This window comes from Ictalurus punctatus, chromosome 11 (genome assembly GCF_001660625.3).
Source record: "Ictalurus punctatus breed USDA103 chromosome 11, Coco_2.0, whole genome shotgun sequence".
In the NCBI taxonomy this organism is placed as follows: Eukaryota; Metazoa; Chordata; class Actinopteri; order Siluriformes; family Ictaluridae; genus Ictalurus; species Ictalurus punctatus.
In genome coordinates, this window is record NC_030426.2 from 26,196,179 (window position 1) to 26,223,515 (window position 27,337).

Consider the following 27,337-nt stretch of genomic DNA (forward strand, 5'->3'; position numbering starts at 1 on the left):
AGACAGTAAATATGAGACAGTAAATATGAATGTAAATGTGAGACAGTAAATATGAAAGTAAATGTGAGGCAGTAAATATGAGACAGTAAATATGAATGTAAATGTGAGACAGTAAATGTGAGACAGTAAATATGAGACAGTAAATATGAATGTAAATGTGAGACAGTAAATATGAAAGTAAATGTGAGGCAGTAAATATGAGACAGTAAATTGAATGTAAATGTGAGACAGTAAATGTGAGACAGTAAATATGAGACAGTAAATATGAATGTAAATGTGACAGTAAATATGAAAGTAAATATGAGGCAGTAAATGTGAGACAGTAAATATGAAAGTAAATGTGAGGCAGTAAATATGAGACAGTGAATATGAATGTAAATGTGAGACAGTAAATGTGAGACAGTAAATATGAAAGTAAATGTGAGGCAGTAAATATGAGACAGTGAATATGAATGTAAATGTGAGACAGTAAATGTGAGACAGTAAATATGAATGTAAATGTGAGACAGTAAATATGAGACAGTAAATATGAATGTAAATGTGAGAGTAAATGTGAGAGAGTAAATATGAAAGTAAATGTGAGGCAGTAAATATGAGACAGTAAATATGAAAGTAAATGTGAGGCAGTAAATATGAATGTAAATGTGAGACAGTAAATGTGAGACAGTAAATATGAGACAGTAAATATGAATGTAAATGTGAGACAGTAAATATGAAAGTAAATGTGAGGCAGTAAATATGAGACAGTAAATATGAATGTAAATGTGAGACAGTAAATGTGAGACAGTAAATATGAGACAGTAAATATGAATGTAAATGTGAGACAGTAAATATGAAAGTAAATGTGAGGCAGTAAATATGAGACAGTAAATTGAATGTAAATGTGAGACAGTAAATGTGAGACAGTAAATATGAGACAGTAAATATGAATGTAAATGTGACAGTAAATATGAAAGTAAATATGAGGCAGTAAATGTGAGACAGTAAATATGAAAGTAAATGTGAGACAGTAAATGTGAGACAGTAAATATGAAAGTAAATGTGAGGCAGTAAATATGAGACAGTGAATATGAATGTAAATGTGAGACAGTAAATGTGAGAGAGTAAATATGAAAGTAAATGTGAGGCAGTAAATATGGAAGAAGATGTGAGGCAGTAAATATGAGACAGTAAATATGAAAGTAAATGTGAGGCAGTAAATATGAGACAGTAAATATGAATGTAAATGTGAGACAGTAAATGTGAGACAGTAAATATGAAAGTAAATGTGAGGCAGTAAATATGAGACAGTAAATATGAATGTAAATGTGAGACAGTAAATGTGAGACAGTAAATATGAGACAGTAAATATGAATGTAAATGTAACAGTAAATATGAAAGTAAATGTGAGACAGTAAATATGAAAGTAAATATGAGGCAGTAAATATGGAAGAAGATGTGAGGCAGTAAATATGAGGCAGTGAATGTGAGGCAGTAAATATGGAAGAAAACGTGAGGCAGTAAATATGAGGCAGTGAATGTGAGGCAGTGAATATCAGGCAGTAAGTGTCAGTGGCCGGTATGAGCCAGGGGCGCTGATGAGTCGCGCTGGTTACTGCACCTCCTTCTAATAAACAAGCGAAGAAGAAACCAGGAAGTAGGACAGTTCTGTACTAGCGCACTACTATACTTAAGAGTATTCTAAACTAACCCGCTACATACTCCTTAGTACTCTAGGACTGTTTGGACTGGTTTATTTAACCAGTTTCTTGCGCAAAACTTTTCCTGCCAGTTATTAACTAAAGTTATTGACTCACTGGTAAATAATATGTACTTTTACTTACTTTCTATGTAGCGTTATAAGTATATCGCGTTATAAAGAACTAAAATGGGTCCTGCTAAATACAGCATTATGGCTAAACATGTCTTCACAATGGGAAGATTTGCATGGAGAAGATGTTCATCCTGGACAAATCCATTAATTCGGTTTAAATCAAACCTGTGTCTTCACACACCACAGATATGTACTTATAAAAATATCAAGTGTCTGCAGTGGTATTTCCCCAGCAGGACTTTCTCACGAACTGTCTGTAAACAGAAGAGTAAAAGCCACAACCCTGGTCATGATGATGATGATGATGATGGTCATGAATTACACAGTGGTGAAGATGAGGAGGATTTTATTGAGGATGAAGAAGTGGAGGAGCTTTTTCAGCAGCAGAGACCTGCAGGAATTGGAGAAGACGACCACCGGGTGTTCATTGTTCATCCTGATGTGAAATGGGGACACAAAAAACAATACCTCACCACAGGTAAGTCTCAGTCAGTTCACAGTATAAGCAGCTTGTTATAATAATAATAATAATAATAATAATAATAATAATAATAACAAACACCCTGAAACCTCTTTCCTCTCTGCAGTCAGAAATGTAGTACAAAAGTTTACATCCTCCATTGGAAAAATCCAGTATCTCAAAAATATTCAATGCAAAGAATTTATAATACAGAAATGTCGACCTGAGAAGATCTCTAATCAGATAATTATCTCAAAACACCTGCGAAGGTTTCCTGAGGCTTTAATCTCTCAGTCTGGTTCAGTACGCACACAATCATGAGGAAGATGGAAGTGAATGCTGCGTTTCATTTGGAAATCAAGGTTCCGGAGTCTGGAGGAAGAGCGGAGAGGAACAGAATCCAAGCTGTTTGAAGTCCAGTGTGAAGTTTCCACAGTCAGTGATTATTTGGGTTGCCAGGTCATCTGCTGGTGTCGGTCCAGTGTGTTTTCTCAAGTCGAGAGTCGATGCAGCGTCTACCAGGAGATTTTAGATACTTCATGCTTCATCTGATGACGAGGTTTATGGAGATCCTGATTTCCTTTTCCAGCAGGACTCGGTACCTGCCCACAGTGCCAAAACTTCTAGTAACCGGTTTGCTGACCGTGGTGTGCTTGATCGTCCAGCCGACTCGCCTGACCCGAACCCCATAGAGAATCTACGATAGACACCAGACCCCGACGATACAGACGAGCTGAAGGCCGCCATCAAAGCGACCTGGACCTCCAGAACACCTCAGCAGCGCCACACGCTGATCGCCTCCACGCCACGCAGCACCGACGCAGTCATTCCTGCGAAAGGATTTAAAGCCCCGACCAAGTATCGATTGCATACATTAACATACTTTTCACAAGCTCGACATTTCTGTATTATAAATTCTTTATTGGAATATTTTAAGATACCGGCTGTTTGATTTCCGTCAGCTGTAAACCGTAATCATCGAGATTAAAACAATAAAAGGCTTTAAATATTTCACGTTATGTGTAATGAATCTACAATATATGAAAGTTCTGCTTTTTGAATTAAATTACGGGGGGGGGGAAGAACTTTTCCTTTTCCCCGTAAGTGCAGTGTCGTGACGGTTTTGCTTTTCAGCGCGGCACGTTGTCCTCGTGTCAGAAATGAAAAACAGCAGCTTGCGTATACTTTGCTATCTGGCATTTAATCTCTAAGCCGTTATAATCTCAAAGATTTGATATCCACTGTTTTTCACTTTTAATAATGAAGGAATGTCTGTGGAAGCAAACTCAATACAACATGATGTATAAATACGATCGCGTGTCTTTTTTTTCTTTCTTTCTTTCTTTCTTTCTTTCTTTAATCCCGTCTTCTGGAAGCCGATCTGCAGATGGCCGAGGCTGTTGGTCTGGTCAACACCTTACAGAACTGGACAGTCGTGGATAAGATCATCCTCTCCACCAAAACACCGGACAAGAAACGAATCTTCGGGAAAGGGAATTTCCAGATGCTCACAGGTCTGCGCTTTTTCCCTCTTGTTTGGGGAAAAATACGTTTTATGAGGTGATTTACGAAGAATTTTCTCATTTCTGGTGAATACGTGCAGAGAAAATCGGAAGAACCGCCGGCGTCTCGGCCGTGTTTATGAACGTCGAGCGTCTGTCGCCGGTATCGGAGGTGAGAGTCGGTGATCTTTCGAAGAAGGAGGAGAGAAAACAACAACGGTCTGGTCATGTTTATTTGTTTCCTGTTTTGTTGTTGCAGAGAGAGCTGCAGGAGGCCTGGGGGGTGAAGGTGTTCGACAGGTACTCACTGGTTCTGCATATTTTCCGCCGTAATGCCAGAACCAAGGAGGCCAAACTGCAGATCTCGCTGGCGGAGATTCCACTGCTCAGGTTCACGACTCAAACACAGCAAACTTACAGCGAATCATTTCCTTCGTTTACATCATTTTTATTGAGAATTAAGGAATTATTATTATTTAATTTTTTTTTTTTTGGTGCAGTGTATTATATTTAAAATGATACCACGCTAAACAGCGTTTAGCATTTATATTCTGACCGTACCGTGAAAATTTACTGTACTTTTTTTTTTTTAAATGAAATAAATGTGTAAAATTAATATATAAATGATTAATAAATATTAAAATACATAAAAGATATGCATCCAAACTCAACCAAAAAAAAAAACACTCCGAATAACAAATAAATATAGAAACGAATCGATAAACACTTCGAATAACGCGACAAAATTGGTCGGCGATAGTTTTTATTTCGCCTCTAGAGGCCGCTCTCGTGCCGTATGACGACAGCGGACCCTTCTCAGCCGCTCCCGTAACCGGGAAACACTTTCGCTGTGGATTTTTGCCGATAACCGCTCCAGAAATTGGTCGACCTCTAGCACACGCTATTGCACGTTACGGAATATAACAGAAAACTTTATTTAAAAATAAAAAGACATTCGACAGAGGGGAATGGTGGGCGTGAACCCTTTCATTCGCTGCAGGATGGCCGTGTTCTAGGAAGCACGTTTTTTTTTTTGTTTTGTTTATTTCAGGTCTTGGATATGAATTAATGACATAAACTGCAAAATCAGAGCATCTGACTAATAGCGTATGAATTCTTGTTCTTCTCTTCGGACTTCCCAGGTCACGACTGAAAAACGAAGTTGCGAACTTGGATCAGCAAGGTGGAGGTTCGAGGTACATCATGGGCTCGGGTAAGAGAACGGTGAAGGTCTGGACACAGTTATAGGTTTTTGCTCAGTTTGACGGCAGTATGGTTTGTGCGTGTGTGTGTAGGTGAAACCCTGTATGAGGTGCAGCAGAGGCTGCTGAAGGAGCGAGAGCTGAAGATTCGCGCCGCACTCGAGAGGCTGAGGAAGAAGAGACACATGCTCCGATCGCAGCGCAAACACAAAGACTTCCCCATCGTCTCGGTCATGGGCTACACCAACTGTGGTGAGAGTGCAGCATTATTATTATTATTATTATTATTATATTTATTCTGTCACATATTAATGAACCTTTACTGTTATAGTGTCACAGACAGAATAAACATTACTTGCATAAGTATTCACCCCCCCACAATCCCCCCCCCCACCCCCCCGAATGCCCATTTTCACATTTTGTAGTGTTAAAACCTGGAACTGATTGGACTTATTCGGAATTGTATGTCATGAATCTACACAAAATAGCTCATCATAAGTGTGTGTATAAATGTAAGTGTATGAGGAGCAAAGTACCTTAAAATCATAAAAGCACAACTTTGCATAAGTATTCACCCCCCCATATTGGTGTTAAACCCCTAAACGACTTGTTGTGCGTTCGGAAGTCGCATAAGTAGTTGTTCGGTGTGCAGTTAAAGTGTGACGTGATATTACTCGCGTATAAATACACCTGTTCCTGGAAGAACCCGGCGACTGTTAGAGAACCAAGGTGCAAGCAAAACAAGTCGGGGACTTCGTTTAGTTCTTAAATATCAATCCTGGTTTAGTTATAAACGAACATCCCCAAATTCGAACGTTTACGTGGAGCGATATAAAATCTATCCAAGATGAAAAAAAAAGAATCAAAACGGGACAAACGACGCGACTCTGCTTACAAGAAGCTATCCACTAAACGTCAGCGACCGACCGGGTAAAGAGCGGATTAATCAGAGAAGCGCTCAAGAGCTTGAGGGTGGGGATGGTGCTCTCAGGGTGATGAGCAACTTCCAGCAAACCTAGCTCTTTGTGCTCTTAGATTAGACCAGAGAACCTTTTTAAATCTGTCTGCCGAGTCTCCAACATTGATTTTGGGGAAACTCCAAACAGGATTCCGTACGTCGGGTTTTCCTGTCCGAGCTGTGGATCTCTCCATCAGCTTCAGAGTTACCCTTGATTGTTCAGCAACAAAAGGAATACTTGAATTTATAAATAAACGTCTTACGACCCGTCGGAATCCAGAGTTCAGGAGCTCTGTGACGTTGCAGAATTTAAATCGTATGTATTGAACGAGAAGTGATTTTTTTTTTTTCACGCCTAGTGAGCACATCTCGGTTTGTCTCCTCAGGTAAGACCACACTAATCAAAGCTCTGACAGGTGACGTTGCTCTCCAGCCGAAAGATCAGCTCTTTGCCACCCTGGACGTGACGGTACACGCCGGCCGGCTGCCCGGTCACATGACCGCGCTGTACGTGGACACCATCGGCTTCCTGTCTCAGCTGCCTCACCAACTTATCGACTCGTTTTCAGCCACGCTGGAGGATGTCGCACATTCTGTACGTACCTCAATCTGAACGCTGAAATCGTAACTTAAAAAGTAGCGTCCGCATGAGACCACTGGCGTCCTCTCTCCGCTTTCAGGATCTCATCGTTCACGTGAGGGACATCAGTCATCCAGAGACGGTGAATCAAAAAGTCAACGTGCTTAACGTTTTGAAGAATCTTCAGATCCCTGAAAGGCTCGTGAACTCCATCATAGAGGTGCACAACAAGATCGACCTCGTCGAAGGGTAAGAGCGAGCCGATCTTAATCTGCTCCGAGACCGCCAGAAGCACGTCGCGGTGCGCAGACGGGCCGCGAACTGCTTCCTGACGACATGTCGATACCGTCACAGCATCAGCATAACCGCAGAGAAAACCGCGTAACCGCCTCTGTACTGTTGGAAATGTTTAAACAGTTATTTTCATACTCGATTAGTTGCCCGGTTAGTTTTTCGATTAATCAGATTGGGGGCGGGCCAAACTTTCAATACCTTTTTTTTTTTTTTTCATTTATTTCAAATAAAATCCACAAACTGAGTGTTACAAATATAAACTTCAGACTAAAACTTTACACAACTGTAAACTGTCCAATTATTTACGACTGAAAAGAACCCAACACACACACACACACACACACACACACCAGAATATATATTATTCACTTAGGACTGTAGTTTCATTCAGTGCTTTTTGTGCATCCATAAAAAATAATGCATATATACTTACATATAATATAAACTTTAAGTATATAAACAGTAACCTGATGAAAGTTATTGTCGGTGACTCTGGGTATCCGCTAAAGCTAGCGGCGTCACGTTACGTGCGTGTGACGTCATGAGCCGTCGACTAGGAAGCGGCCTTATACGTCCGTTTTTAAAAAAAAAAAAAAAAAACAACGCCAGTGTTCCATTTGAGACGATATTACCTTTCTAAAATTCACACACTAGACGGTGGAGTACGCAGTGCATAGTGTAAGTGTATAGTACGAGTAAACGCACCCCGTGCCGAGCGCAGGCCGACCAATCGATGACGAGATGCATCGACGGCGATTCTCATCATCGATGAGTTGTAGAAAAGTTACAGCTTTACCTCTGACTGTTACAAAGCGCTGACACCGGAGGCTCCTTACAGAAAACGTCACCATGTCACCGTACCGATTTTTCAGCTACGAGTCAGCCGATCCCGAGGCCGTGCCGATATCGGCGCTCGACGAGCTGGGGCTGGACGAGTTAAAGCAGAGAGTGGAAGAATCCGTCATGAAGTCGACCGGGAAACAAATCGTGATTCTGAAAGTGGACCTCAACAGCCCTCAGTTAGGGTGAGTGAGGAGGCGGTACTGTTTAATTTTGTAATAAAGTTCAGCATTATTTTACTTTTCATTCAGTATACGTTTTAAAAACCATTCATCGGTTATGGGTAGGTAAGTACCGTACGCCCAACTTAGTCATCGGTATGGTAAAATCCAATATCGGTCCACCTCTTATATATAACGAGTTAAAGACCGTGTGAAAATGGATGCTTGGAACTCCGTTTATTGCATCAAACAGTAAACAGGAAGTAAATGCAGGTAGGAACTAAAGACGTGAGCGAGGAAACTGAAGGAAAGTCGAATCGTTCGTTGGGATTCGACACCGGGTTTGTTTGGAATCGAGAACGTTTCGGTCCGAATGTCGCTTTTTCACGCTCGTGGTCATTTATTTATGTGCAGCTGGCTGTATAAGGAAGCCACCGTTCAGGAAGTGCACGACGGAGACGACGACTGTACCGCCAACGTCAAGGTCGTGATCAGCGCAGCGGCGTACGGACGCTACAGGAAGCTGTTCCAGGTCGCGTAGCGCCACGCACCTGAGGCGTGTCCCTGTCCTCTTTCTGACGCCGGTTATTCGCTCGGAACATAGCTGGGTAAATATTTATTCAGGAAAGCAGTTGAGATATCACACAACAGTGTTAAATGTATTGTATAAAAATATATATATTTTAAAGTGAATAAAAATTGTACAAAAGTAACCCAAGTCTCCGTTTCTGTCCCTGTCCCGTCTTAAAGGTTAATGAGAAATCTGTTTAATAAAAGATCCGACGGATGTACCTCCAGTTCTCTGATCCACGGGCGTGGTTCCAGGTGTGTTTAAAAAAAACAGTGGAGTGAAAAGAACAGTTCAGACGTCCAGCTTTAAGGGCCTCTGTGTTTTATTCAGAGCAATAATAATGGAGCACAGTGGAATCGACCCTATAAAATCTCCTGCAATGATGTTGAGGCTCGTCGGGTCAGCTCCGGGTTTCTGATCCTCCACCCATCTCCTCACGCACTCCCACTGGTCCATGGTTAAGGTCCGCAGGGAGAGGTGCGGGTTGGAAGCGATGAAGCATCGGTCTGCGGTTAAGTTCAGGCCTGCGACAAAGAAGCCTTCTGTACAGACAACAAGCAGAGAAGACGGAAATTTAGACACTGATTTAATTCTTTTCTTTTTTTTTAAAAAAATGAAAGAAATCTTGAGATTTTTTTTCCTCATGATCATTTGGGGTTAAAATGAACACGTTGTTTAAGTTTATGTGCATCACAGTCAATCCTTTGAAGTCAGTAAACCAATAAAGGACTGGTCATTTTCCATGGAAATGGTCTGCACTTATATAGCGCTTTTATCCAAAGCGCTTTACACCGTGTCTCATTCACCCTTTCACACACTCACACACACACCAGTGGTAGCAGAGCTGACACGCAAGGCGCTAACTTGCCATCCGGAGCGACTCGGGGTTCAGCGTCTCGCCCGAGGACACTTCGGTATGTGGAGTCACGTGGGCCGGGAATCGAACCGCCGACCCTACGATTAGTGCACACCCCGCTCCACCACCTGATCCACAACCGCCCACAACTGGATGTTTTTTCAAGTGTATTTCACATTATAAACAGTCATGGCTGGAAAAAATGGGTTAAGATACGGACATTCAGTCCAAATAACGCAGACTGACGTGATTACAGTTAAGGTTAGGACCTTAAGGTGGCGCCACAGATACCGGAATTTCTCAATAATTCAATTCTTCTCAATATTCTACTAAAGCTACATGAGTGTGAGCAGAAACTGCAAACATTACACAAAAGTTCTTTTTGATGTAAAAGTCACTGACTGCAGCTTTAAACACATTTTAAGTAATATTTGTACCACCGGATTCTGATTGGCCAGAAGGCGTTGATTCATTTACTAGAACGGCAGAACCGACAGCTTTATATTAACACGCTCGTTCTAACACTTATCGTTTCTATAGCAACGGCGGGCGGTGCGGTTTAGAAACGAGTTTTTATTTATTTATTTATTTTAAAACGCATGTAATCGTCGGACGTGGTGAAGTTTCCTTAAACCGAGGAGATGTTTGCATGGCGTTTATGGAAGGAGTCTCCAGTGTCAGCGCTTTGGAACAGTCAGAGGTAAAGCTTTCATTTTAAGGACAGAAGAGTTTTGTTTTTTGTTTTTTTAAAGAAAAGAGAGCCAGGTGAGGGAACGACTGTTTATAGCTACTATAACTTAAATGAGAAAAGGAACGACCTTGTTTCTGGGACGTTCCGTGATATTCAATGTAACTATAAATGGATAAAAAGTACAAAGTATCATTCTGTAGCGAAAAAAAAAAAAAAAAGAGGAACGTTTGCATTGGCAGATTGCTGTGGTGTAAGAGGAACACGCGTCACCTGGACGACCGAGATGTTTCTGCGACTCGAGATACTGGATGAGTTCTCCGGCGTCGGCCGTGTTCGCCCACCAGTACGGGATTTCGGGCCACAGCTCCTCATGACGTACTGCTGTCTGATCCTCATACGACAGCACCACCTGATATCCCGATGACCACAAGCCTCGTAAGGTTATATCCGCCTGAACAAGACGAGCCAGAACAAAATGAACCGGCAGAAAGACGATGAAAGGCCAACGTACGCCAAGAAATCATTATTTTTACTCACTTCGCCTCTAATTTTCAACTTACATCAGAAGGGCACAGTTTAGAGCCAAATATTTTCTTTAAGGAATAAATCAATTCCTCGTGCAGTTTTTCACTCAAGCCCTCAAAATGGCTACAGGCGAGGATGACGACCTCTTTGGGGTGTGCCGAGAGCCACGTGGCGACGGTGCTCAGAGTGTCCTGTAAAACATCATAAAGCGTCGTATCGAATTCCTTCAGCTTTATTTCTCTCTCTCTTTACTCATATCTCTAATAACATTATTACTTCATTCTGTTCATAAAATATTTTATTAGCAAAATATAAACCATTCTATTTAATCGTTCATTTTTATTTGAATTGTTTTGCTAAGCCGCTGTAGACTTGCCCCAACTGTGACGTGGGTGTAGATCACGTGAGTGAAGTAAAGGTCATGTGACGTGTCGTTCTGTTTTCGGGCGATTCGAAGGTCAAAGTATCGGACGCCAGCTTGCAGTTGCTCTACAATATTGATGACCTGTTTGGAAAAAAAGAAACAGACAAACAAAACCAGGAGTATTGTTAATTTTATGAGGGGCTGAATTTTAAAAGGAGGCTTAAATTCTCTCAGCTATAGGAAACGGACTGAGCTGAAATATTTTAACTTGCCAATGGTATTCCCCTTTAAATGTTTCGGCTATTTTCTTTACTTCAGATTTGTTACATTCTTCTAACTCTGAAATTAACATCATAGAGTGGTTCTGCCCCACCCCTTTTTCCTTATATGGCAACTCACAAGAGTCGTATTGTGAATAAATAATAATGTTTAATAACTTTAATGTTTTAACTGTCCAAGAAATAGAAAATGGTCTGGGATAGAATAAAAGTGGCCTGAGAACACATCTACATCTTTACATTCATCAAAACTTTTATTTATTTATTTTTTTAATTTAGGAATACTTAAATCGTATAAGTTTTCTTGCTATCCCAGAAAACTAGCCGGCTGTTTAACTGCTAGTAATGATCAGCGCTCGCAGGTCAGCACGAATGGATTTCAGTACTGGAGTCTTAATTCTTAGCGATTTATTGAACTGTCGCCAAGTATGTTCAAATATACCATAATAACCAAGAGTAATAATAATGGCTAATTAGCTAGCAGGCCTGCTAGCAAAACATGGAGATTCTAAAACTCATATCTTAAACTTCTCCGGGTTCCACATCGTTCTGAATCTGCTGAATCAGGTGTAAACATGCTGAATCTGGTATGTACATGCCTGGGTAGTAGCCCATTTGTAAATGATGGGGCGGGTAACACAGTAGAAAACTCTGTCGAGGAGTCTAAAGGAGTCAGACTCAGATCTGAGTAGTGGAGAGGTGAGATCCAGACAGTAGCTCATGGCATCATGACTCCCTGTGTGGATGAAGGTCAAATTCTTGTTACAATGCTAATATTAGAATATCACGTCAATGTCAGGACATACCTTTTATAAGAATCTCATTAATATTAAGCGGTAATGTGCTCGGTATTTCTAAGAGCAAGCGTACATTGCACATCGTGTGTAAAGAGGTGATCTAGTGTGTGTTCATTGAGCTGATGTTACACTACTTCAACAACGAATACTCATCTTACTTACATTTCATTTTGTTACTGCTGATTATGTGAATTAAAATATTGTCGTATTAGGATCTGTTTATTATTATTAGGCTGTGTAGTAGAATGCAATGTAGGAAAAGAAGTAACACACTTTCTCTAAACTGGTAGATCTTGTCGTGGTTTGTTATGATTTCCGGCCGACGTTCCAAATTTCCAAAAAAAGCCAACAGGCAGCTCAAAAACCTTATTAGAAACACTTAAAACATAATTAACTATTGTTCATGTATGTCACTATTGGACCTTTTAACACTGTACATGCTGTCCTACTTGAGTTTGCCCCTAATATGTGTATATATATGTATATATATGTATATATATGTATATATATGTATATATATACACATATTAGTCTTGATGAATGACATGAAAATAAAAATTTTAAGTGTACTATCTGGACACATTACTATAAAGATCTTAATTATTATTATTATTAATTTTTTTTGGTCCATAGACTTGAATTGGTCTACAGTTGAATCGGGACCTTTCCAATATGGCGGACGTGCCGACGTAACGTAGCAGTGATCACGATACGTAAGTGCGTTCGCCATATTGGAAAGGTACAGAGTCGAGAAACAAAAGTAGCTAATCCGATATTCTTTCAGTTTTCCGGTATCCGCTCGCTGTGATTTACACACACGACCGTTCATTTATCCCATTTTAAAATATTGTGAATAAAATTAAAGTGTCAGTTTTCACACCTGGTATAGCAAGGTTGGTTAGAGGAATGTCCCACAGTTCTTCAGGTAAAGTTTTCATCCAGTCCTCGTTGTTCCCGTCGCTTTCTAAACCTGGCGCCATTTTCTGACTGACAGATCATTTATACACGCATTTAAATAATAATTTTATATTTTTTTTAAAGCACGATGGGGGTGTACAACCTTCAAATCTGTCGAGAAATCATAAAACAACCCACTAAAAACAAGCTGTGTGCCGACGCGCGGAAGGAGTGGCTGTATTTCCTGGTTATAGCTGATTGCAAAAGTTTGTGCACCCTGCCAGAAATTCATATGTGGTAGGTAATACATGAACATTTACATACCAAGGGGAAGTGAGTTATCTGCTACACAGCTGTTATATAAGGTAATCATCTCTACTACATTACATCTCTGTTACAAAGTGCTGACACTGGAGACTCCTTCCACAAACGTTACAGAAACCTGCGAATACCGATTCGCAGCTGCTTTACCGTCAGGGCCGCTGATACGGACAACGAATCTGACCAGATGGAATCCTGAATTCAATGGCGCTGTGGTTATGTCTACACGTTTAGCTTTACTATAAAGACGTTCCACACGGTCAGTCAGGCGTTGTTTACTTCAGACTTTTCTTAAACATCTGGTCATAACGATGTGTAGAGCAAGAAATGATTCAGAGGCGTGTTGTTTTCCAGCAAAGTGTAGTTTTCATAAAGTACAGTTCGGGCTTCGGTGATGGTAGGACGGCACGCGACGGTATCGTAATTCGTCGAGCTGAAACGTACTGTATTATATATGTTATGATTTTTTTTTTCAGGCAGGCTGCGGTGTATGTGCGGTTAATGTGGCGTATGGAAAGGATTGTGCTTTATACCGATGCTTTCTTCTGTAAACTTGGGCGTCGGTTATAAGTTGACATCAATTCCACAAAGGCGGTAAGTCGCATATTAGTGGCCCAGGGTTAATCGCATGCCCGGCCATGTAGTATAATCATCCTGATTGGATTTTCCCAGCTTTCCGTTCACACCTGCAATACAAAGTAATCTCACATTCGACAAAGACTGTTTTTAAAAATTTTTTTTAATAATTCTCTCATGTGCATGCACGTTCATCTGCATTTCACACTCTAAAAGCCAGACGCCTCCTGAGATAAATGACCTTCTTGTGTGGTTTTTTTTTTTTTGACAGAAAAAAAGTCCTGTGTAGATCACTGATATGATTTCAGGCGAGAAATAAATAAAGTCAAAGTCAAAAGTCTGTGCTGAGCATGCAGTCTGAAGGGGGGGAGGAAGTACCTGTACCATTGCTTGTCATGAATTCTGCATTCTGATTGGTCAGAACGTGTCGATGAATTGTCTCCGAGAGTAGTCCCGGCTGAATTCACAGGGACTTGTGTAAAAAATACATTAAAAAAAAAGGCGCCTTCACGTCGAGACTCGTCACACCACGCAGCCGTTGATTATTTTCCTATAAGAGGGACCTTAAGCACCGCCATTGTTCCTCGAACGAGCTTTAACGACGACGCGGAAACGTAAATGCGAACGAAAAATTTTTTCCCCGGAACAGAACCGACACGGAAACGCGAGCCTGCATTTCGATTTTGAAGGATTTCTCTCGATCTGACGTGATGGGAAAAAAATGTAAATATCGTATCGCAACATGACGAGACGTTTCCTCGATACAAGATACGCATCACAGTATTCAGTAGCGTTGCATTTAAAAAATAAACCTCTTAAACGTTTTATTTCACGATCTTTAAAACACAGCAGAGGACAAAACAATCTGTAGACGGAAAATTATATTTTACAGGTGTAATGATTTAAACAGCAGAAAACTATCCAATTATCTGCTTGTTATTTATTTTTAAAATTTTTTTACCAAGGTATCTTGGTAACTATGGTAACTCAAAGTAGCATATTGTGAGAGAATTGATCACGATATTGATATTATATCGTCATATCTCCCAGTCTTACTTGAGAAAGTAGAGGTGGAGACAATCCTGTTCACGACGTAATATCGTGTCCCCGGAGTCCGGCCGTATTTATCCGAGCCTGTAGGTGCGTGTGAGCTGGTAACGGCGGCGGCGACTCACCAGACGTTTGTGATCACCATCACGAGATTCTCGAGCGACTATTGGGGAGGCGGGAGAGGGCGAGGTAACGTGACATAAATTAAAAAAATTTTAAAAATGTAAAAACCCGAAGACGCTACACTTTAGTGGATGGTTTCAGATTTTAAAAATGGTGTCTTTTAAGTACAGAAGGTTAAAAAGGTCAGGTTTTGATCCGAACGGTACGCTAAATTCACTTTCCAAGGTGAAAGATACTTTTTCAAAGTGTACCCAGTACCGAGCCTTGAGGGTCGCACTTCAGTAAACGAGCGACGCTACAGGTTCTTCCCTTTCTTTTCTGAGCGTGTGCTTTCAAAATCCGCCAAGAGGTTATTGCCAGGGTACGAGGTAAAACGTTAAGAGTAGAAGACAGCGCATTAGTCATACGAGTCATTAATAAAAAAAATAATAAATAAAAAAACATTCAAGTCATTCAACTGTTTGTGCATAGCATTACTACCTGTACCTGAAAAGATTTTTTTTATATATATATTTATAAGTCCCAGCAAACACCAATAGGTCTATTGTAGAGAATAGGTAAACATAAAATCCTGTGTGCTATGTGCCAAATATTGTGGGAAACCAAGAGCTGCATCATAATCATCATCATCCTCATCCTCATCATGTGCTTCTACTCAGTAGATTTTCATTCAGCGCTATGACAGTCGGTATGAACTCGCTCTCGGTCACGAAATCGGCAGCGATGATATTGAGCGAGTCGGCGCCGGATCCGGGTTTCTGCTCCCGGACCCAGCCGAGCAGCGTCGGGTACGTCGCCATGACCATGTCCTTGAGCGACTCCGTGGGATGCGAACAGATGTACTTCAGGTCCTCGGTGAGATTGATACCCGTCACAAAGAAGCCTCCTGAGAAATTCAAACATGATGCGTGTTTATTCTCAGTTTCGTGCGTAACCATCTGACAAAATCTTGACATTTTTTTGATGGACGTTACCCGGACGGCCGTGTTGCTTCCTGCGTTCAAACTCCTCGATCAGCGCTTCCGCCTTACATTTGTTAGCCCACCAGTACGGTATATGAGACCACAGCGCCGTGTGGCAGTTAGCCAAGTTGTGCTCGTACGAGACGATCGCCTGGTAACCCGAACTCCACAGGCTCCTCAGCGTGACCGCGTCCTGATGGGAAGACGTTACACTGAAATGATTACGGCATCCACAATAAGCGGCGAGTCTCCATGTATTCCCGGTTTATTATTTTAAACGATCATGCAATGACTCAGGGATAAAACATTCCACGGTGTGCTTTTATATGGAAAATCATCCACCAGTAGGTGGCGTGATGGAGCATTTCTTAAAGAATGACATCATACTTTTTTAATTTATTTATCCGTTTATAGTTACGTCTAATTCTGTGGAACGTCCACGAGGCAAGTTAGTTCCCGTTCTTGCTTTCGTCATAGCAGCTATAAACAGTAACTCGTCATTTTACCGAGAATCCGCCAAGCGTAAACTCCTACGAAAGCACGAACACCGGAGACTCCTTCTAGAAATTTACAGAAAAAAATCGATCGATCAATCATCATATCATCGATTGCACGTGTTTTGAATATCTGTTCATGCGGACTGACGCTGTACAGACCCCCGTGAATGAGCTGTTGCTATAGAAACGATAATGTATTCGAACGTGATTTTACAGCTGCGCTACTTTCAGACCTGCTCTTCTGGGAAACTAATCAACTTCTGACCAATCGGAATCCATCATCGTTCTAGCTAGCGAAACACGCATGTCCTATCGTCCTGTAATGATTTACATATCAGTCGTGATTGGTCCAAAGCCACCGAGCCTGTTATTGCGACATCATGAACTGAGATTGTGTGTATTTTTATTTTATTTATTTATTTTTAAAATACAGACGTCTTTTGATTAAAAAAATGTCAATCTGGCCCAAAGACTAATCTATATAACCAGAATCCACCGTCCGACGACGATCTTCATCAAAGCTCCGCCTCCTGCTCACTACAGACACCCGAGTCTAATCGGCTCCTGTAATCGAAGACCGTATAAACAGCTCGGACTGGCAGAAAACAGCCTGGCACGTCCATGTGTGTATCCTAGTGGTGTGGGCCTTGCTCATATATTTACATTTTTCTTGAGATTCCTGGCACTAGCTTCAGTTTTAGTTGCTCACATCACATGACGTTTTATAAGATGGACACGGTGAAGCGGGTCATACCGTTTTAGGACACAGCTTGGAGTTGAACACGCTCTTTATGGTGGAGATGAGGAGCGTGTGGAGCTCTTGATTCAAGCCCTGGAAATGACTGAAGGACAGGATGACTATCTCTTTAGGATGAGCGTCCAGCCATGTCCTGATTTCCTTCAGTACGGTCTGTCGTGGAACGAAAAACAAGGAGTCAAACTACTAAACGATCACTCGTGCGTGTGTTCAGTACAGGGCCATGCAAAAGTATTCGCCCCCTCCAACCCCACCCCACCCCACCCCGCTTTGAACTTTTCCTGCTAACTCGCATTCTGACGTCCGTGTAGTCGCTTTCAGTAGTTTATTTATTTCACAGCTTCCAAACCTGTGAAAACATCTCAATATATCAAGTTACCATAACAACCGCCATTTCGTTTACCGACCGGCTGTCGAGCGTGATTACTGATATTACTGAGGGTCTGGTTTAAATGGGGAAAATGGGTTGACAAGGGTTTGTCGAAATGACTCGTCTATATAAAAGTGGCTTGCATAAGTATTCACCCCCCCCCAAAGAACTTTTTCCTCAGTTTGTAGTCTTACCACCTGGAACTGATATTGACACTCAGGATGTTTGTTTTTCATTTACACATACAAAAATCGTAAACAGTTGTCCTTGCACGAGCATTCAGTACTGAATTATGCTGCGTTCAACCGAACTCGGAAGTAGGAAATCTGAATGACCTAATATCCGAACTTCAACCTACCAGACGGGATGCCGAAAACATGGCCGCCTCCATGACGGCGTTCTGCTAGCAACACGCTAACCGGCGGCCATATTGACATGACATCGTACGCCGGACTCGACCCTTAGTAGAAATACCGGTTCGAGGGGCCGTTTCGTTCGGTTTTGCCATGGTCGGAGGTTGGAAATTACAAGTTACGAGCTTTAGTCGAATGCAGAATTAGCTCTGGTGTAAAGAGTTACCATCAGAAGTGGAATAATTAGTTTAGGGGGGGAGGGTTTAGTAAATATGCTACAACCAGTTAGGAGGGGGATTAGTCAGAGAAGCAATGAAGAGATGCATGACCGAACAAAACAACTGAAGTTCTGTTTGATGTACCTCTACGGTAATAGTGGTGTAAACTCCATGGTAGAAGTAGAGATCAGAGGAGTTGTCGTTGGGCCGGTGCGCTATCCTGAGATCGCAGTATCTTACGCCGCAGTCCAACTGTTCCTTCACGCAGCACTCCTACAGTGAATAATGTAAAGTAGCTCCATTAATAATGCACACGACGGTGATCAGGGACTGCATGAGGTAAACACATTACACCCATACTTCATAAATCAACAATGAATGCCGCGTATCTGCACGAAGCGTTAGCATTTTCTCTACTCTAACTACAAACACTTACTGCTTTTCTTTTCAGTACTGGTTTTTTTTTTAACGACCAGATCGAGTGTGCAGCAAAGAGGAACGACCGCGGCGCGGACGGAGGTCTTTCGCCGTACCGCGTTACCGTATCGTAGCGTCGTACAAGCGTTAACGCTATCGTACCCACCCAGTATAGTCGAGCGCAAAAGTTTGTTGAGAAATCCAAGAGGAAAAATACCTGAAGCGTGGGTGTGTCGGGAAGAACGTCACGTATAGCGGGCTACGAGGCCCAAATATCGGACGAGCTTGGAGATGGAGATACAAGTTATTAGAGGATACTCATCACAGTCAGAATGATTTTTTGCACTGATATTTTGATCTATTATTATTATTATTATTTTGCCGCACAGACCCGATACATATGTCTTCTTGATATAAACTGCATTTCTTCGTCAGTTTCTTTTCCATTTCTTCAATCGGCTTTTGTACAGGTGGGGGAAAAAAAGTGCTTAAACAGCTCCTCGATGCTTGGATGCTTTCAGCAGGGTAGCAGAAGGCCATTTCTTCCCCCGCTGGGTAGATTGATCCGGCGAGCGGCGGAGACCGTACAGAAACATGCTCCTGTGTAATAGGTTTTCTCTCAGAGCAGCAGTCGTAGTGCACGGTCAACGTCGGAGCAAATGAAATCCAATCCCGAAGAATGTGCCGTTAGACACAAATTGTAAACGTAATGCTTTTAACGGCCGTTTTTAACGCCCGGTGAGTATTTGTCCTGCTGATTTAAGGTTTAAAAAGTGCTTTCATGGCATGGAAAGCAATTTTCATGTTTTAAAGTCCACCGAATCTGAGTATTATCAGTGGAGAGTGACGGTCGTGCTGCAAAGACATTCAACATACCGGACTGGGGACAAAGCACAGATGCGTTAGCGTATTAGCATTAACACATGACACGTAAATTACGTGTTACGGCAGACGTTTAAAGATTCCGAGATCCCAGTAAAAACTTTCCGATTTATTTCTACGACAGACCGTGATCACGTGTGTTCTTACAGGATGGAGATCCTCTAACGATAGACCTGTGATTAAATACAGATACAAAGCTTCCGAGTGAGCTCGAGGTAAGAAGCTTGTGATATCTGGTTTATGTATTGACGTTAAAACGACCGGATTTGCGGACGTCCTGATCGTAAGCATTCTTCCTATTGGTGGACGAGCGTTATAGCAGTTCTCAGATTTTCACTAATAATAATAATAATAATAATAATAATAAATTTTATTCACGGGCGCCTTTTCGAGACACTCAAGGAGGACACCGTACAAGTGATAAGATACATAAGCAATATATGAAAGAAAAAAAAAACAATATACGATAATACACAAATGCTATATTAAACAGAATAAGCTATTCTAAAAATAAAATTCGCTTTAAGACGTGATTTATAAATCGAAAGACTAGAACTATTAGGCATGTCTTCAGGCAAGGTATTCCAAAGGCTAAAAGCTCTACATATCAGCAGGAGTTCTAAGGTATCGGAGAAACGAATAAACATAAAGAAGATCACGAAGATATCATGGTGCTAAATAATGAAGAGTAAAGTCTTAAACTGAAACCCGGTATCTAACTGGAAGCCAGCGAAGTTGTCTAGGACACGGAGACGTGCGCTTGATGGAAGGTGTTCGTGTTAGGATCCGGTCTACTGAATTCCGGACCATTTGAAGTTTGTGAAGAAGCTTTTGTGAAACACGAGTGAGAAGAGAATTACAATAATCAAAACGAGATATAAAGGAAAGTTCCGTCAAGGACGACTCCCAGACTTTTATCCTGAAGGGGAGGAGAGATGACAACGAGAGAGTTGTCAATAGTCAGTGGAAAGCTATTTCACAGATTTGATTTCGTGAATACTAATAAGATCTCGGTTTTCTCGCTGTTAACCTTAAGAGAGTTGCATGTAAACCGTGATGCCAGAAGTTCATTGTCTTTGGTCGCCGTGGCGCTGAACTGGCTGCCGGTGAGCACATCGCATTGTGCGCTCTGAGACTGCGGACTAAATGAATCCCACAATGAATTTTATCAAATGCGGTTTCTGCGGAAGCAAACGTGGGCCGGAATATTCGTACAGTATAAAGCCGGCTTTAGTCACAGCTAGTAAGATTAAAAAGTCATTCGATTGGGCGAGAATCAAGGGACGTTGTACTGTATGGACAGGTGACCTATTAAAGGAAAAGGCTCAGATGACGCCCAAGCTTCAGCGTCCTCACAGACGGCATGAGGTTTCCTCCTAGGATTTCCTGATACTTCACTGAATCCATCTCGCCTTCCACACGCTGCAGGTTTCCAGTGCCGAAGGATGCAAAGCAGCCGCAGAGCATCACCGTGCCTCCACCATGCTCGACTGTGGACAGAGTGTTCTTTCTTCATTCTTCTTCCTCCAGACATACCGCCGATCCATCGTGCTGAAAAGCTCCAGTTTTGTTTCATCGCTCCACAGAACAGAATCCCAAAACTTCTGTGGATTATTTATATGATTCTGAGCGATTTTCTTGTGCTTTTGGTTCAGCAGCGGTGAACGTCTTGGAGTTCTGGCATGGGAACCTTCTGCGTTTAGTACGCACCTTACTGTGCTCACTGAAACCTCAGTGTCTTTTACACCAGGTCTCGCTGCAGGTCTTTTACAGTCACTCCAGGGGTTTTCACAACCTGCCTTCTCACAAATCTGCTTGCAGCCGCTGATACCTTCCTTTTTCTGCCCCGTCCAGGTATTTCATACACTTTCTACCCCTCAGGTATTTCATGTGTTCCAGCTCAAGCACACCTGCTGCAACTAATGAAGCCCTTGATTAGTTTAGCATCAGGTGTGCTTGAGACCTGTTTTGCATATTTGTGTTGTTGTGAGGGATTCTATTCAGGGGGGTGAATAATTTTGAAACTGGAGAAGTCATTCTTGAAGCATTTTTGTTTGATTTGTTCGTTGCGAACAGCTGAACATCTGTAAGATTTGACAGCAAACCTGATTTGCAATGGCGGTTGAATCATTTTGACTGCAACTGTATCTGTATAAATCAGTGCATTTCAGGTGTCCTGGCACAAGGTGTGTACGATTTGTTGACGGCACAAAATTCACGAATATAAATACAGTTATGAATATGACATTAGAGCGAAGTTACCGACGGAGATCAGATTAAGACGAGAGCCATGAAAGCAAGCCTGTGGAACGAGCAGATTAATCTGTTTCAGCCACATTCCTGTGGCATTATAAGCAAAGTAATTCTGTTGACCACCGCGGACGATTTCCAGCGCTCTCTCGTGTGATATTTTAACGTTGCGGCATGAGGAAGAAAACTTCTGAGGAACTAGACTGAAAAGAGAACTCCCTGACAGCAGGAGTATAAATAAGTACTCTTCCACAACGGTACACTATAAAGACTGACAGTACTGTGTGTGTGTGTGTGTGTGTGTGTGTGTGTGTGTGTGTGTGTGTACAGTATGTTCAGTATGAGCAAATTGTCAATAAGTGTCCTGGGATGATCGACAGGACCGTCTTTACGATCACAGCAGCAGCTCTTAGGTATAAATCTACAGCGTCGAGTAAACACTGATAAAACTATTTGTATTTTTTTTTTTATCTTTGTGAAGCGCAAATCTTTAGGGGAACCTTTACCTGCGTAATCGCCCACTTGTAAACAAACGGCCGTATGATGGGCTTCATGTACTTGTCTAGCCTCTGGAGCATATCGGGCTGCTTGAGGTCAATGGGCGAGCGGTTATTCATATCCAAACAGTACGTGATCGCGTTATGACTTCCTGTAAGGAGGGGAAAAAAAGCAAAACAAAGCCAGAACAAAATGTATGACGATTATCAGGTGATTGAATTCCCATTACAAGTCATCCGGTAGACCGTGTAGATGTACTGTACGCGGCAGTGGATTAACATCAGCATGGAACTCTGACTACGGAGTGGTGCTGACGGTGCACACAAGCACGCAACCTGACACCGCCCGTGCCACCACCCATTCAGTGAGCCGTTTATCCTTTTTCACACGACTCTGCTGGGAAATACAATGGCAAATTACGCGACGGTGAGAGCTTATTAGTTGTTATGATGCACAACCGGGTGCACACCGGAAATATCTCAGAGGGTTGTAAGGAAACCGAATCGAGACCGACGTTCACATAGACAACGAATGCCGGATACCTGGGATGGCCAGATTCCACAAAGGGATGTCCCAGAGTCCACTTGGCAGACTGGCCATCCATCGGTCCATGGACAGGCCTCCGAGCGACACCAGTCTTCCCTCTGATGGAGCTTCAGATGACATGTCGGACCTGCAAAAACTGATTTAATAACGGAGCGCTCGGACGATTTTAAAAACAAATCATAATAATCCCAATGATTTAGTCTGAGAGAGCTTCAAGGACAAACCTTCTGCCAAACGTCTATTCAAATGAAGGTATTCAAATGGACATGACAGGGTGGGAGTGGAACCCTGGAAAGACAACACCTCCTTTCCTTTCCTAAAAAAAAAATGTCCAGAAGTTGGACTAATCCCGGGACGAGTTGTAAATTAGTATGAAAACAGGAAATACAGGGTTGAGTAGCAGTGCGTCCGCCAGGTTCATTCAAACCCGCTGCTTCATCTGTGAGGGCTGGAGACACTCCAGAAATGTTTCCCAGGTAGAAATGAACCGAAAGGTAGCCATGAGAAGTGTTCGGCATACAGAAAGAGTCGCAGGTTCAGAAGATTTCCGATGCAGACGCTCCGGGTTTTGGAGACGCGATCATCGGGAATGCGCATGCGCAGACGCAGCGCCGTGAAAACCGGCGTCCTGTCATCGCTTCCGCGTAACAAAACAAGCACATAATCATAAGAAAGCCCGACACCTTCCACAACGAAGCTCAGTGGTCGAATTAGGTTAGAGAAATGATCCGAGTCATGAAACCGTGTCGGTTCGTGAGTCGGTTGGTTGAATTAAGGCGGAGTTTGGCTTCCTGTGCACTGCATGCTAAAGCACAACGGCTAGTTCTGTAGGTCGTGTGCCGGTAATTAGCATATTAGCTCCCACCATAACAGATGTCTGAATGACATTTTCACGCTTTCTTTTCTCTTTTTTTGCCCAACATTTGTTTGTCAGGAGGATGGTTTGCTAAAATGCTGAGCTCAGACTGAAGCACACTGCAGTAATTGCTGGACTTTTCCCCCTAAATACGTCCTCACCTGACCCACAGTGTACACTTCTGCCTCAGTCACTGCTGACCAGAACAACTCATTAAAACACATTAGACATGTCTAGTTCCTAATGGATTTCTAATGGTCTGGAAGGGTAGTGCCTATCTATTTTTAATCTGATGGTAATCACTTAGCCTTCTTATGAAAGATTAGGTTTCGGTGGTAGCCTACACTGAGAAATACATGTGCCTTAAACTGTATGTTCTTTGTTGCTAGTGGTCCTTAAGGTCCAGTAAAGGTGTACTATATTCCCATTTTCAAGTACTAAAGGTAAGAACGATGCACCCTTGATGGTCCCATCCTGCTGAGGAAGAAAACAACAACAAATAGAATAGAAAACTTTCATAGAATTTGTAATGGATTTTAATGGTTATAATGGGAATTGTACTGGTTTTCATGGAAACTGTAATGATCCCTGTTGCTAATGTTGTCCCTGTTGAAGTTTTTACTTCAGAAGGTGCACCTTTCATTTATTCAGCTTTAGAGTAAAGCTTGTGGTCCTTAAGGTCCAATAAATGTGTACTATATTCCCATTTACAAGTACTAAAGGTAGGAACGATGCACCCTTGATGGTAGCATCCTGCTGAAGAAGAAAAAAAAAACCCTCATAGAATTTGTAATGGTTTTAATGGTTACAATGGGAATTGTACTGGTTTTAACGGAGACTGTAATGGTCCCTGTGGGTCTCTACTGGTCATTTGTTGCCTTCTAGTAATGGCATATTATGTCTAGTGGATACCATTAAGGACCAATAATGGTAATAATATTTATCCGATGTGTTGTGATGGTATTTGTAGGGGAAACCATTAGAATTTTCATGAAGGTTTGTATTGTTGTTGTTTTCTCAACAGGGCACCCCAATGACAAGTCAAAGTACAGTGTGTTACCATTATTTCAGACACTGTATTTAATGGTAACGCTAACGAAACTAACAAGCATCTGATGGAAACCATTACGCCAATTCACATCACATGGTGTAATCCTTTAAAGATTTTTCCAATCGATTGTAGTGACGTAAACTCTGTCGATTGAAGGTATCAAACACTTGTTTTGGTTTTATTTTTAAACCATTATTTTTTTTACCTTCAAACACCACCATTGTCAAATCTATGTGACAAAACAAGTCCCTTCCCAACTCTGATGCACTGTTTTTCCCAGTCCCAGTTCAACATCATGGTTATGATCGCCAACAATGCAGACCTTTATTTTTTATTTTATATATATATATATATATATATATATATATATATATATATATATATATATATATATATATATATATATATATATATATATATAAAATCAAAACAACATTAAACAGTTATTTTTTCACCAAGGACATTAAATGGCCTTATATGGCAGAGTAGAGCTGAGAATGAGACCAAGATGTTTTTGTCCTTTCTAGCTACAAGTGCTATAAGAACTCTAATCCATCATACGTTGATATAATCATGCAGTTGGTTTGGAATAGGACTGTGGTGTAACTATTTCATATCCAAATCAAAGTAATCTAACGTATCATGCGACAAAGTTCTCTCATTTAGTTTTTTGTTGGCCAGGAGTCCACTTTAACCCGTATTTACACAATAGCATCGACTGACCCTCCCACGACCTCACTGGATTTCCCTACAATACATGGCATGGAGCTGCTCGTTCCGTCTCTTTGTCCTGCTTTACTTAACAAAACCTTTTCAGCCACATAAAAATAGAAGAAAAACAAAAAGCTCCTGTGCTCCATGATATAATGGAGCGTTTACATTGTACCCATAAGATGTATACACGTACTGGGTTGTACTGTTATAGAAAAAAATGAATCAACAATAGGGTGGTGTGATGGAAGCAGAGTTACTGTTAAAAGCCTGAAGTTGACTATTTTCTTAGCCGCTGTACTTTTTCTTATGTTTATAGTTAATATATAGAGACCCCATACAGTATAGTAGTTATATAGTTAATGATTAGACACCAGAAACAGAGTATCTCTTGGTCACGAATTATGCTGTAGCCGTGAGACACCAAAGTCATGGCGGAACATCATACTTGACCTAGAGTTAGTTGTTTGGCAAGAACGGGTGAAATTTTCGATTCACTTTGGAGAATTTGTTCATGATAACGCTTAAGCTAATGCTAAATCCATTGCCGTTATAATGACTCCATTACATCTTTAAGCATCATTCAAAGCTCGAATTAAAGTGTACCATTATTAATCAATCATCTTAACCACTAACCATGTTTAGGTTTCTACTGGTCCCTTTCCATTCATTTTTCTTGTCTTACGAATTTTAAAATAGAATAGTTGCCGCCCGCTTTGTTAGGAACCTTTGCACCTGCTCGTTAATACGTTTATCACGTAGATACAGTTTAAGAGCTTCAGATTACGTTCACATCAAGCATCTAGAACAGTCTAGGGTTTACACAAAATGGTGTGGAAAAACATCCAAGGAAAGGCCTTGTTGATGAGAGTTATCAGAACTGAGGTTCTAGCAGACGGGAAGGCTACAGTAACTCACTCACTCACTCTTTACAACCGTGGTGAGCAGAAAAGCATCACAGATCACAACACGTCAAAGCTCGAGGTGGACGGACTACAGAGTGGAAATCTGAGGCTGCAGTGGGCACAGGATGACCCGATGTGTACAGTTTAAGACTAGAATAACCATCACTTGGTGTTTTTTTTTTTTAGATAATTGCATGAATGCGGAAGTACACAGTTGCTCCTAATAAAGTGGTCAGTAAGAGTATATCAATGTCTGGTTTTGTAGTAAAACGTCTCGAGACTTTGAGACGTGTCATAAATACTCAAGATGTTAACCATACTGCATTTTGCAATGGCATTAGCTATACTGTTACGGAATAAGCGTACCAGAGTCTTTACTGTCGTTACAACATTACACCCTCGTACTGCTACATCTTAAGAAAAACCTCCCATTGGATGTAATGACTCTGCTGCGTCAAACTCATTTCAGCGCTTCCCGTCCCCATGAAATAGGCCGTTCTTGTTTGTAGAGTCAACGCCTATCATTATCTCCCTTTAACGCCAGGCTCCTGCTGTAGGACCATTAAAAGATTCTTATTGACTTGCTCGCAGGCTGAACTAAGCAAACAGTCGACTCCAAGTCAGCTCGCTCTTAGATATAATCAATACGCCCGAGGCAGCAGTAATTTTACTGCTTCACAAACAGAGCTGGAATTAAACTAAAACATGTATACGTTGGGGGAAATAAGTATTGGACACGTCAACATTTTATTTTTTTTTTTTACAGTAAATATATTTATAATGAGGTTATTCACATGAAATTTTCACCAGAGATCAGTATTAACTCAAGAAATCTGGAAATATCAAGAATTCACAACACTAAAGTCCGTGAATAAAGTTGTGTGTAATAGAGTGGAATGACACGGGAAAAAAGTCTTGAACACGCTAAGGAAAAGCAGTTCTCCAAGGAAAGGTAAGGCGTGGAACCGGCTGAAACCCGTAAATAAATATATATCGTCTATCTGTGCAAACCAATATCAGCTGGGTTAGTACATTGATGGTCTATAAAAAAGGCTTTTCGTTGGCAAGGTGTCACACAAGAAACATCTTTTGATGGGTAAAAGCAAAGAGCTCTCCCAAGACCTTCTGAACCTTATTGTTGTGAAACATAGTGATGGAATCAGATACAGACGTATTTCAAAACTTCTGAATCCTCCAGTAAACAC

At 41.4% G+C, this 27,337-nt stretch overlaps 3 protein-coding genes across 7 annotated transcripts; 1 reads left to right on the forward strand and 2 right to left on the reverse strand.

The window, feature by feature from the left end:
• The first annotated feature begins 1,407 nt into the window (after positions 1 to 1,407).
• On the forward strand, positions 1,408 to 8,845 carry gtpbp6 (GTP binding protein 6 (putative)). Of its 2 annotated transcripts, XR_001813947.3 has the most exons (11): positions 1,408 to 2,291; positions 3,650 to 3,787; positions 3,877 to 3,947; positions 4,035 to 4,165; positions 4,918 to 4,988; positions 5,071 to 5,229; positions 6,322 to 6,530; positions 6,616 to 6,764; positions 7,682 to 7,834; positions 8,225 to 8,418; positions 8,561 to 8,845. XR_001813947.3 is itself a non-coding variant. In XM_017479688.3 (10 exons), exons 1-10 carry the CDS (start codon positions 1,868 to 1,870, stop codon positions 8,349 to 8,351), a joined length of 1,632 nt encoding a protein of 543 aa, XP_017335177.1. In that variant the 5' UTR covers positions 1,408 to 1,867; the 3' UTR covers positions 8,352 to 8,845. The 2 variants fall into 2 exon arrangements, 1 of the variants encoding a protein (XP_017335177.1); XM_017479688.3 differs by having other exon boundaries at positions 8,225 to 8,845.
• Positions 8,412 to 13,750, reverse strand: si:dkey-66a8.7 (PI-PLC X domain-containing protein 1). 2 transcript variants are annotated; one of them, XM_017479695.3, is made up of 6 exons: positions 13,644 to 13,750; positions 11,695 to 11,831; positions 10,830 to 10,958; positions 10,489 to 10,644; positions 10,199 to 10,379; positions 8,412 to 8,923 (listed from the first exon to the last, which is right to left on the reverse strand). In XM_017479695.3, the coding sequence occupies exons 2-6, from the start codon at positions 11,815 to 11,817 to the stop codon at positions 8,673 to 8,675; spliced, it is 840 nt and encodes a 279-aa protein (XP_017335184.1). In that variant the 5' UTR covers positions 11,818 to 11,831; positions 13,644 to 13,750; the 3' UTR covers positions 8,412 to 8,672. The 2 variants fall into 2 exon arrangements, with proteins under 2 accessions (XP_017335184.1, XP_017335183.1); XM_017479694.3 differs by lacking the exon at positions 13,644 to 13,750 and adding an exon at positions 12,773 to 13,065.
• An 81-nt stretch (positions 13,751 to 13,831) lies between these two features.
• On the reverse strand, positions 13,832 to 23,591 carry plcxd1 (phosphatidylinositol-specific phospholipase C, X domain containing 1). Of its 3 annotated transcripts, none has more exons than XM_017479691.3 (7): positions 22,834 to 23,591; positions 22,606 to 22,745; positions 22,072 to 22,214; positions 18,161 to 18,289; positions 17,073 to 17,228; positions 15,834 to 16,014; positions 13,832 to 15,745 (listed from the first exon to the last, which is right to left on the reverse strand). In XM_017479691.3, exons 2-7 carry the CDS (start codon positions 22,727 to 22,729, stop codon positions 15,501 to 15,503), a joined length of 978 nt encoding a protein of 325 aa, XP_017335180.1. In that variant the 5' UTR covers positions 22,730 to 22,745; positions 22,834 to 23,591; the 3' UTR covers positions 13,832 to 15,500. The 3 variants fall into 3 exon arrangements, with proteins under 3 accessions (XP_017335180.1, XP_017335179.1, XP_017335181.1); XM_017479690.3 differs by having other exon boundaries at positions 22,606 to 22,736; positions 22,834 to 22,839; XM_017479692.3 differs by lacking the exon at positions 22,834 to 23,591 and having other exon boundaries at positions 22,072 to 22,459; positions 22,606 to 22,683.
• Between the last annotated feature and the right edge of the window lie 3,746 nt (positions 23,592 to 27,337).

Coding starts and splice junctions, on each gene's coding strand:
- gtpbp6 (XM_017479688.3), top strand. CDS start 1,868: ATGGGTCCTGCTAAATACAGCATTATGGCTAAACATGTCTTCACAATG. Junction 3,788..3,876: donor GAATTTCCAGATGCTCACAG/GTCTGCGCTTTT, acceptor GAATACGTGCAG/AGAAAATCGGAAGAACCGCC. Junction 5,230..6,321: donor CATGGGCTACACCAACTGTG/GTGAGAGTGCAG, acceptor TTGTCTCCTCAG/GTAAGACCACACTAATCAAA.
- si:dkey-66a8.7 (XM_017479694.3), bottom strand. CDS start 12,872: ATGGCGCCAGGTTTAGAAAGCGACGGGAACAACGAGGACTGGATGAAA. Junction 11,832..12,772: donor AACCAACCTTGCTATACCAG/GTGTGAAAACTG, acceptor TCATCCACACAG/GGAGTCATGATGCCATGAGC. Junction 10,380..10,488: donor CTAAACTGTGCCCTTCTGAT/GTAAGTTGAAAA, acceptor CGTCTTGTTCAG/GCGGATATAACCTTACGAGG.
- plcxd1 (XM_017479691.3), bottom strand. CDS start 22,729: ATGTCATCTGAAGCTCCATCAGAGGGAAGACTGGTGTCGCTCGGAGGC. Junction 16,015..17,072: donor CCAAGCTGTGTCCTAAAACG/GTATGACCCGCT, acceptor TCTTCCCATCAG/GACGCGGTCACGCTGAGGAG. Junction 15,746..15,833: donor GAAGCAACACGGCCGTCCGG/GTAACGTCCATC, acceptor TGAATTTCTCAG/GAGGCTTCTTTGTGACGGGT.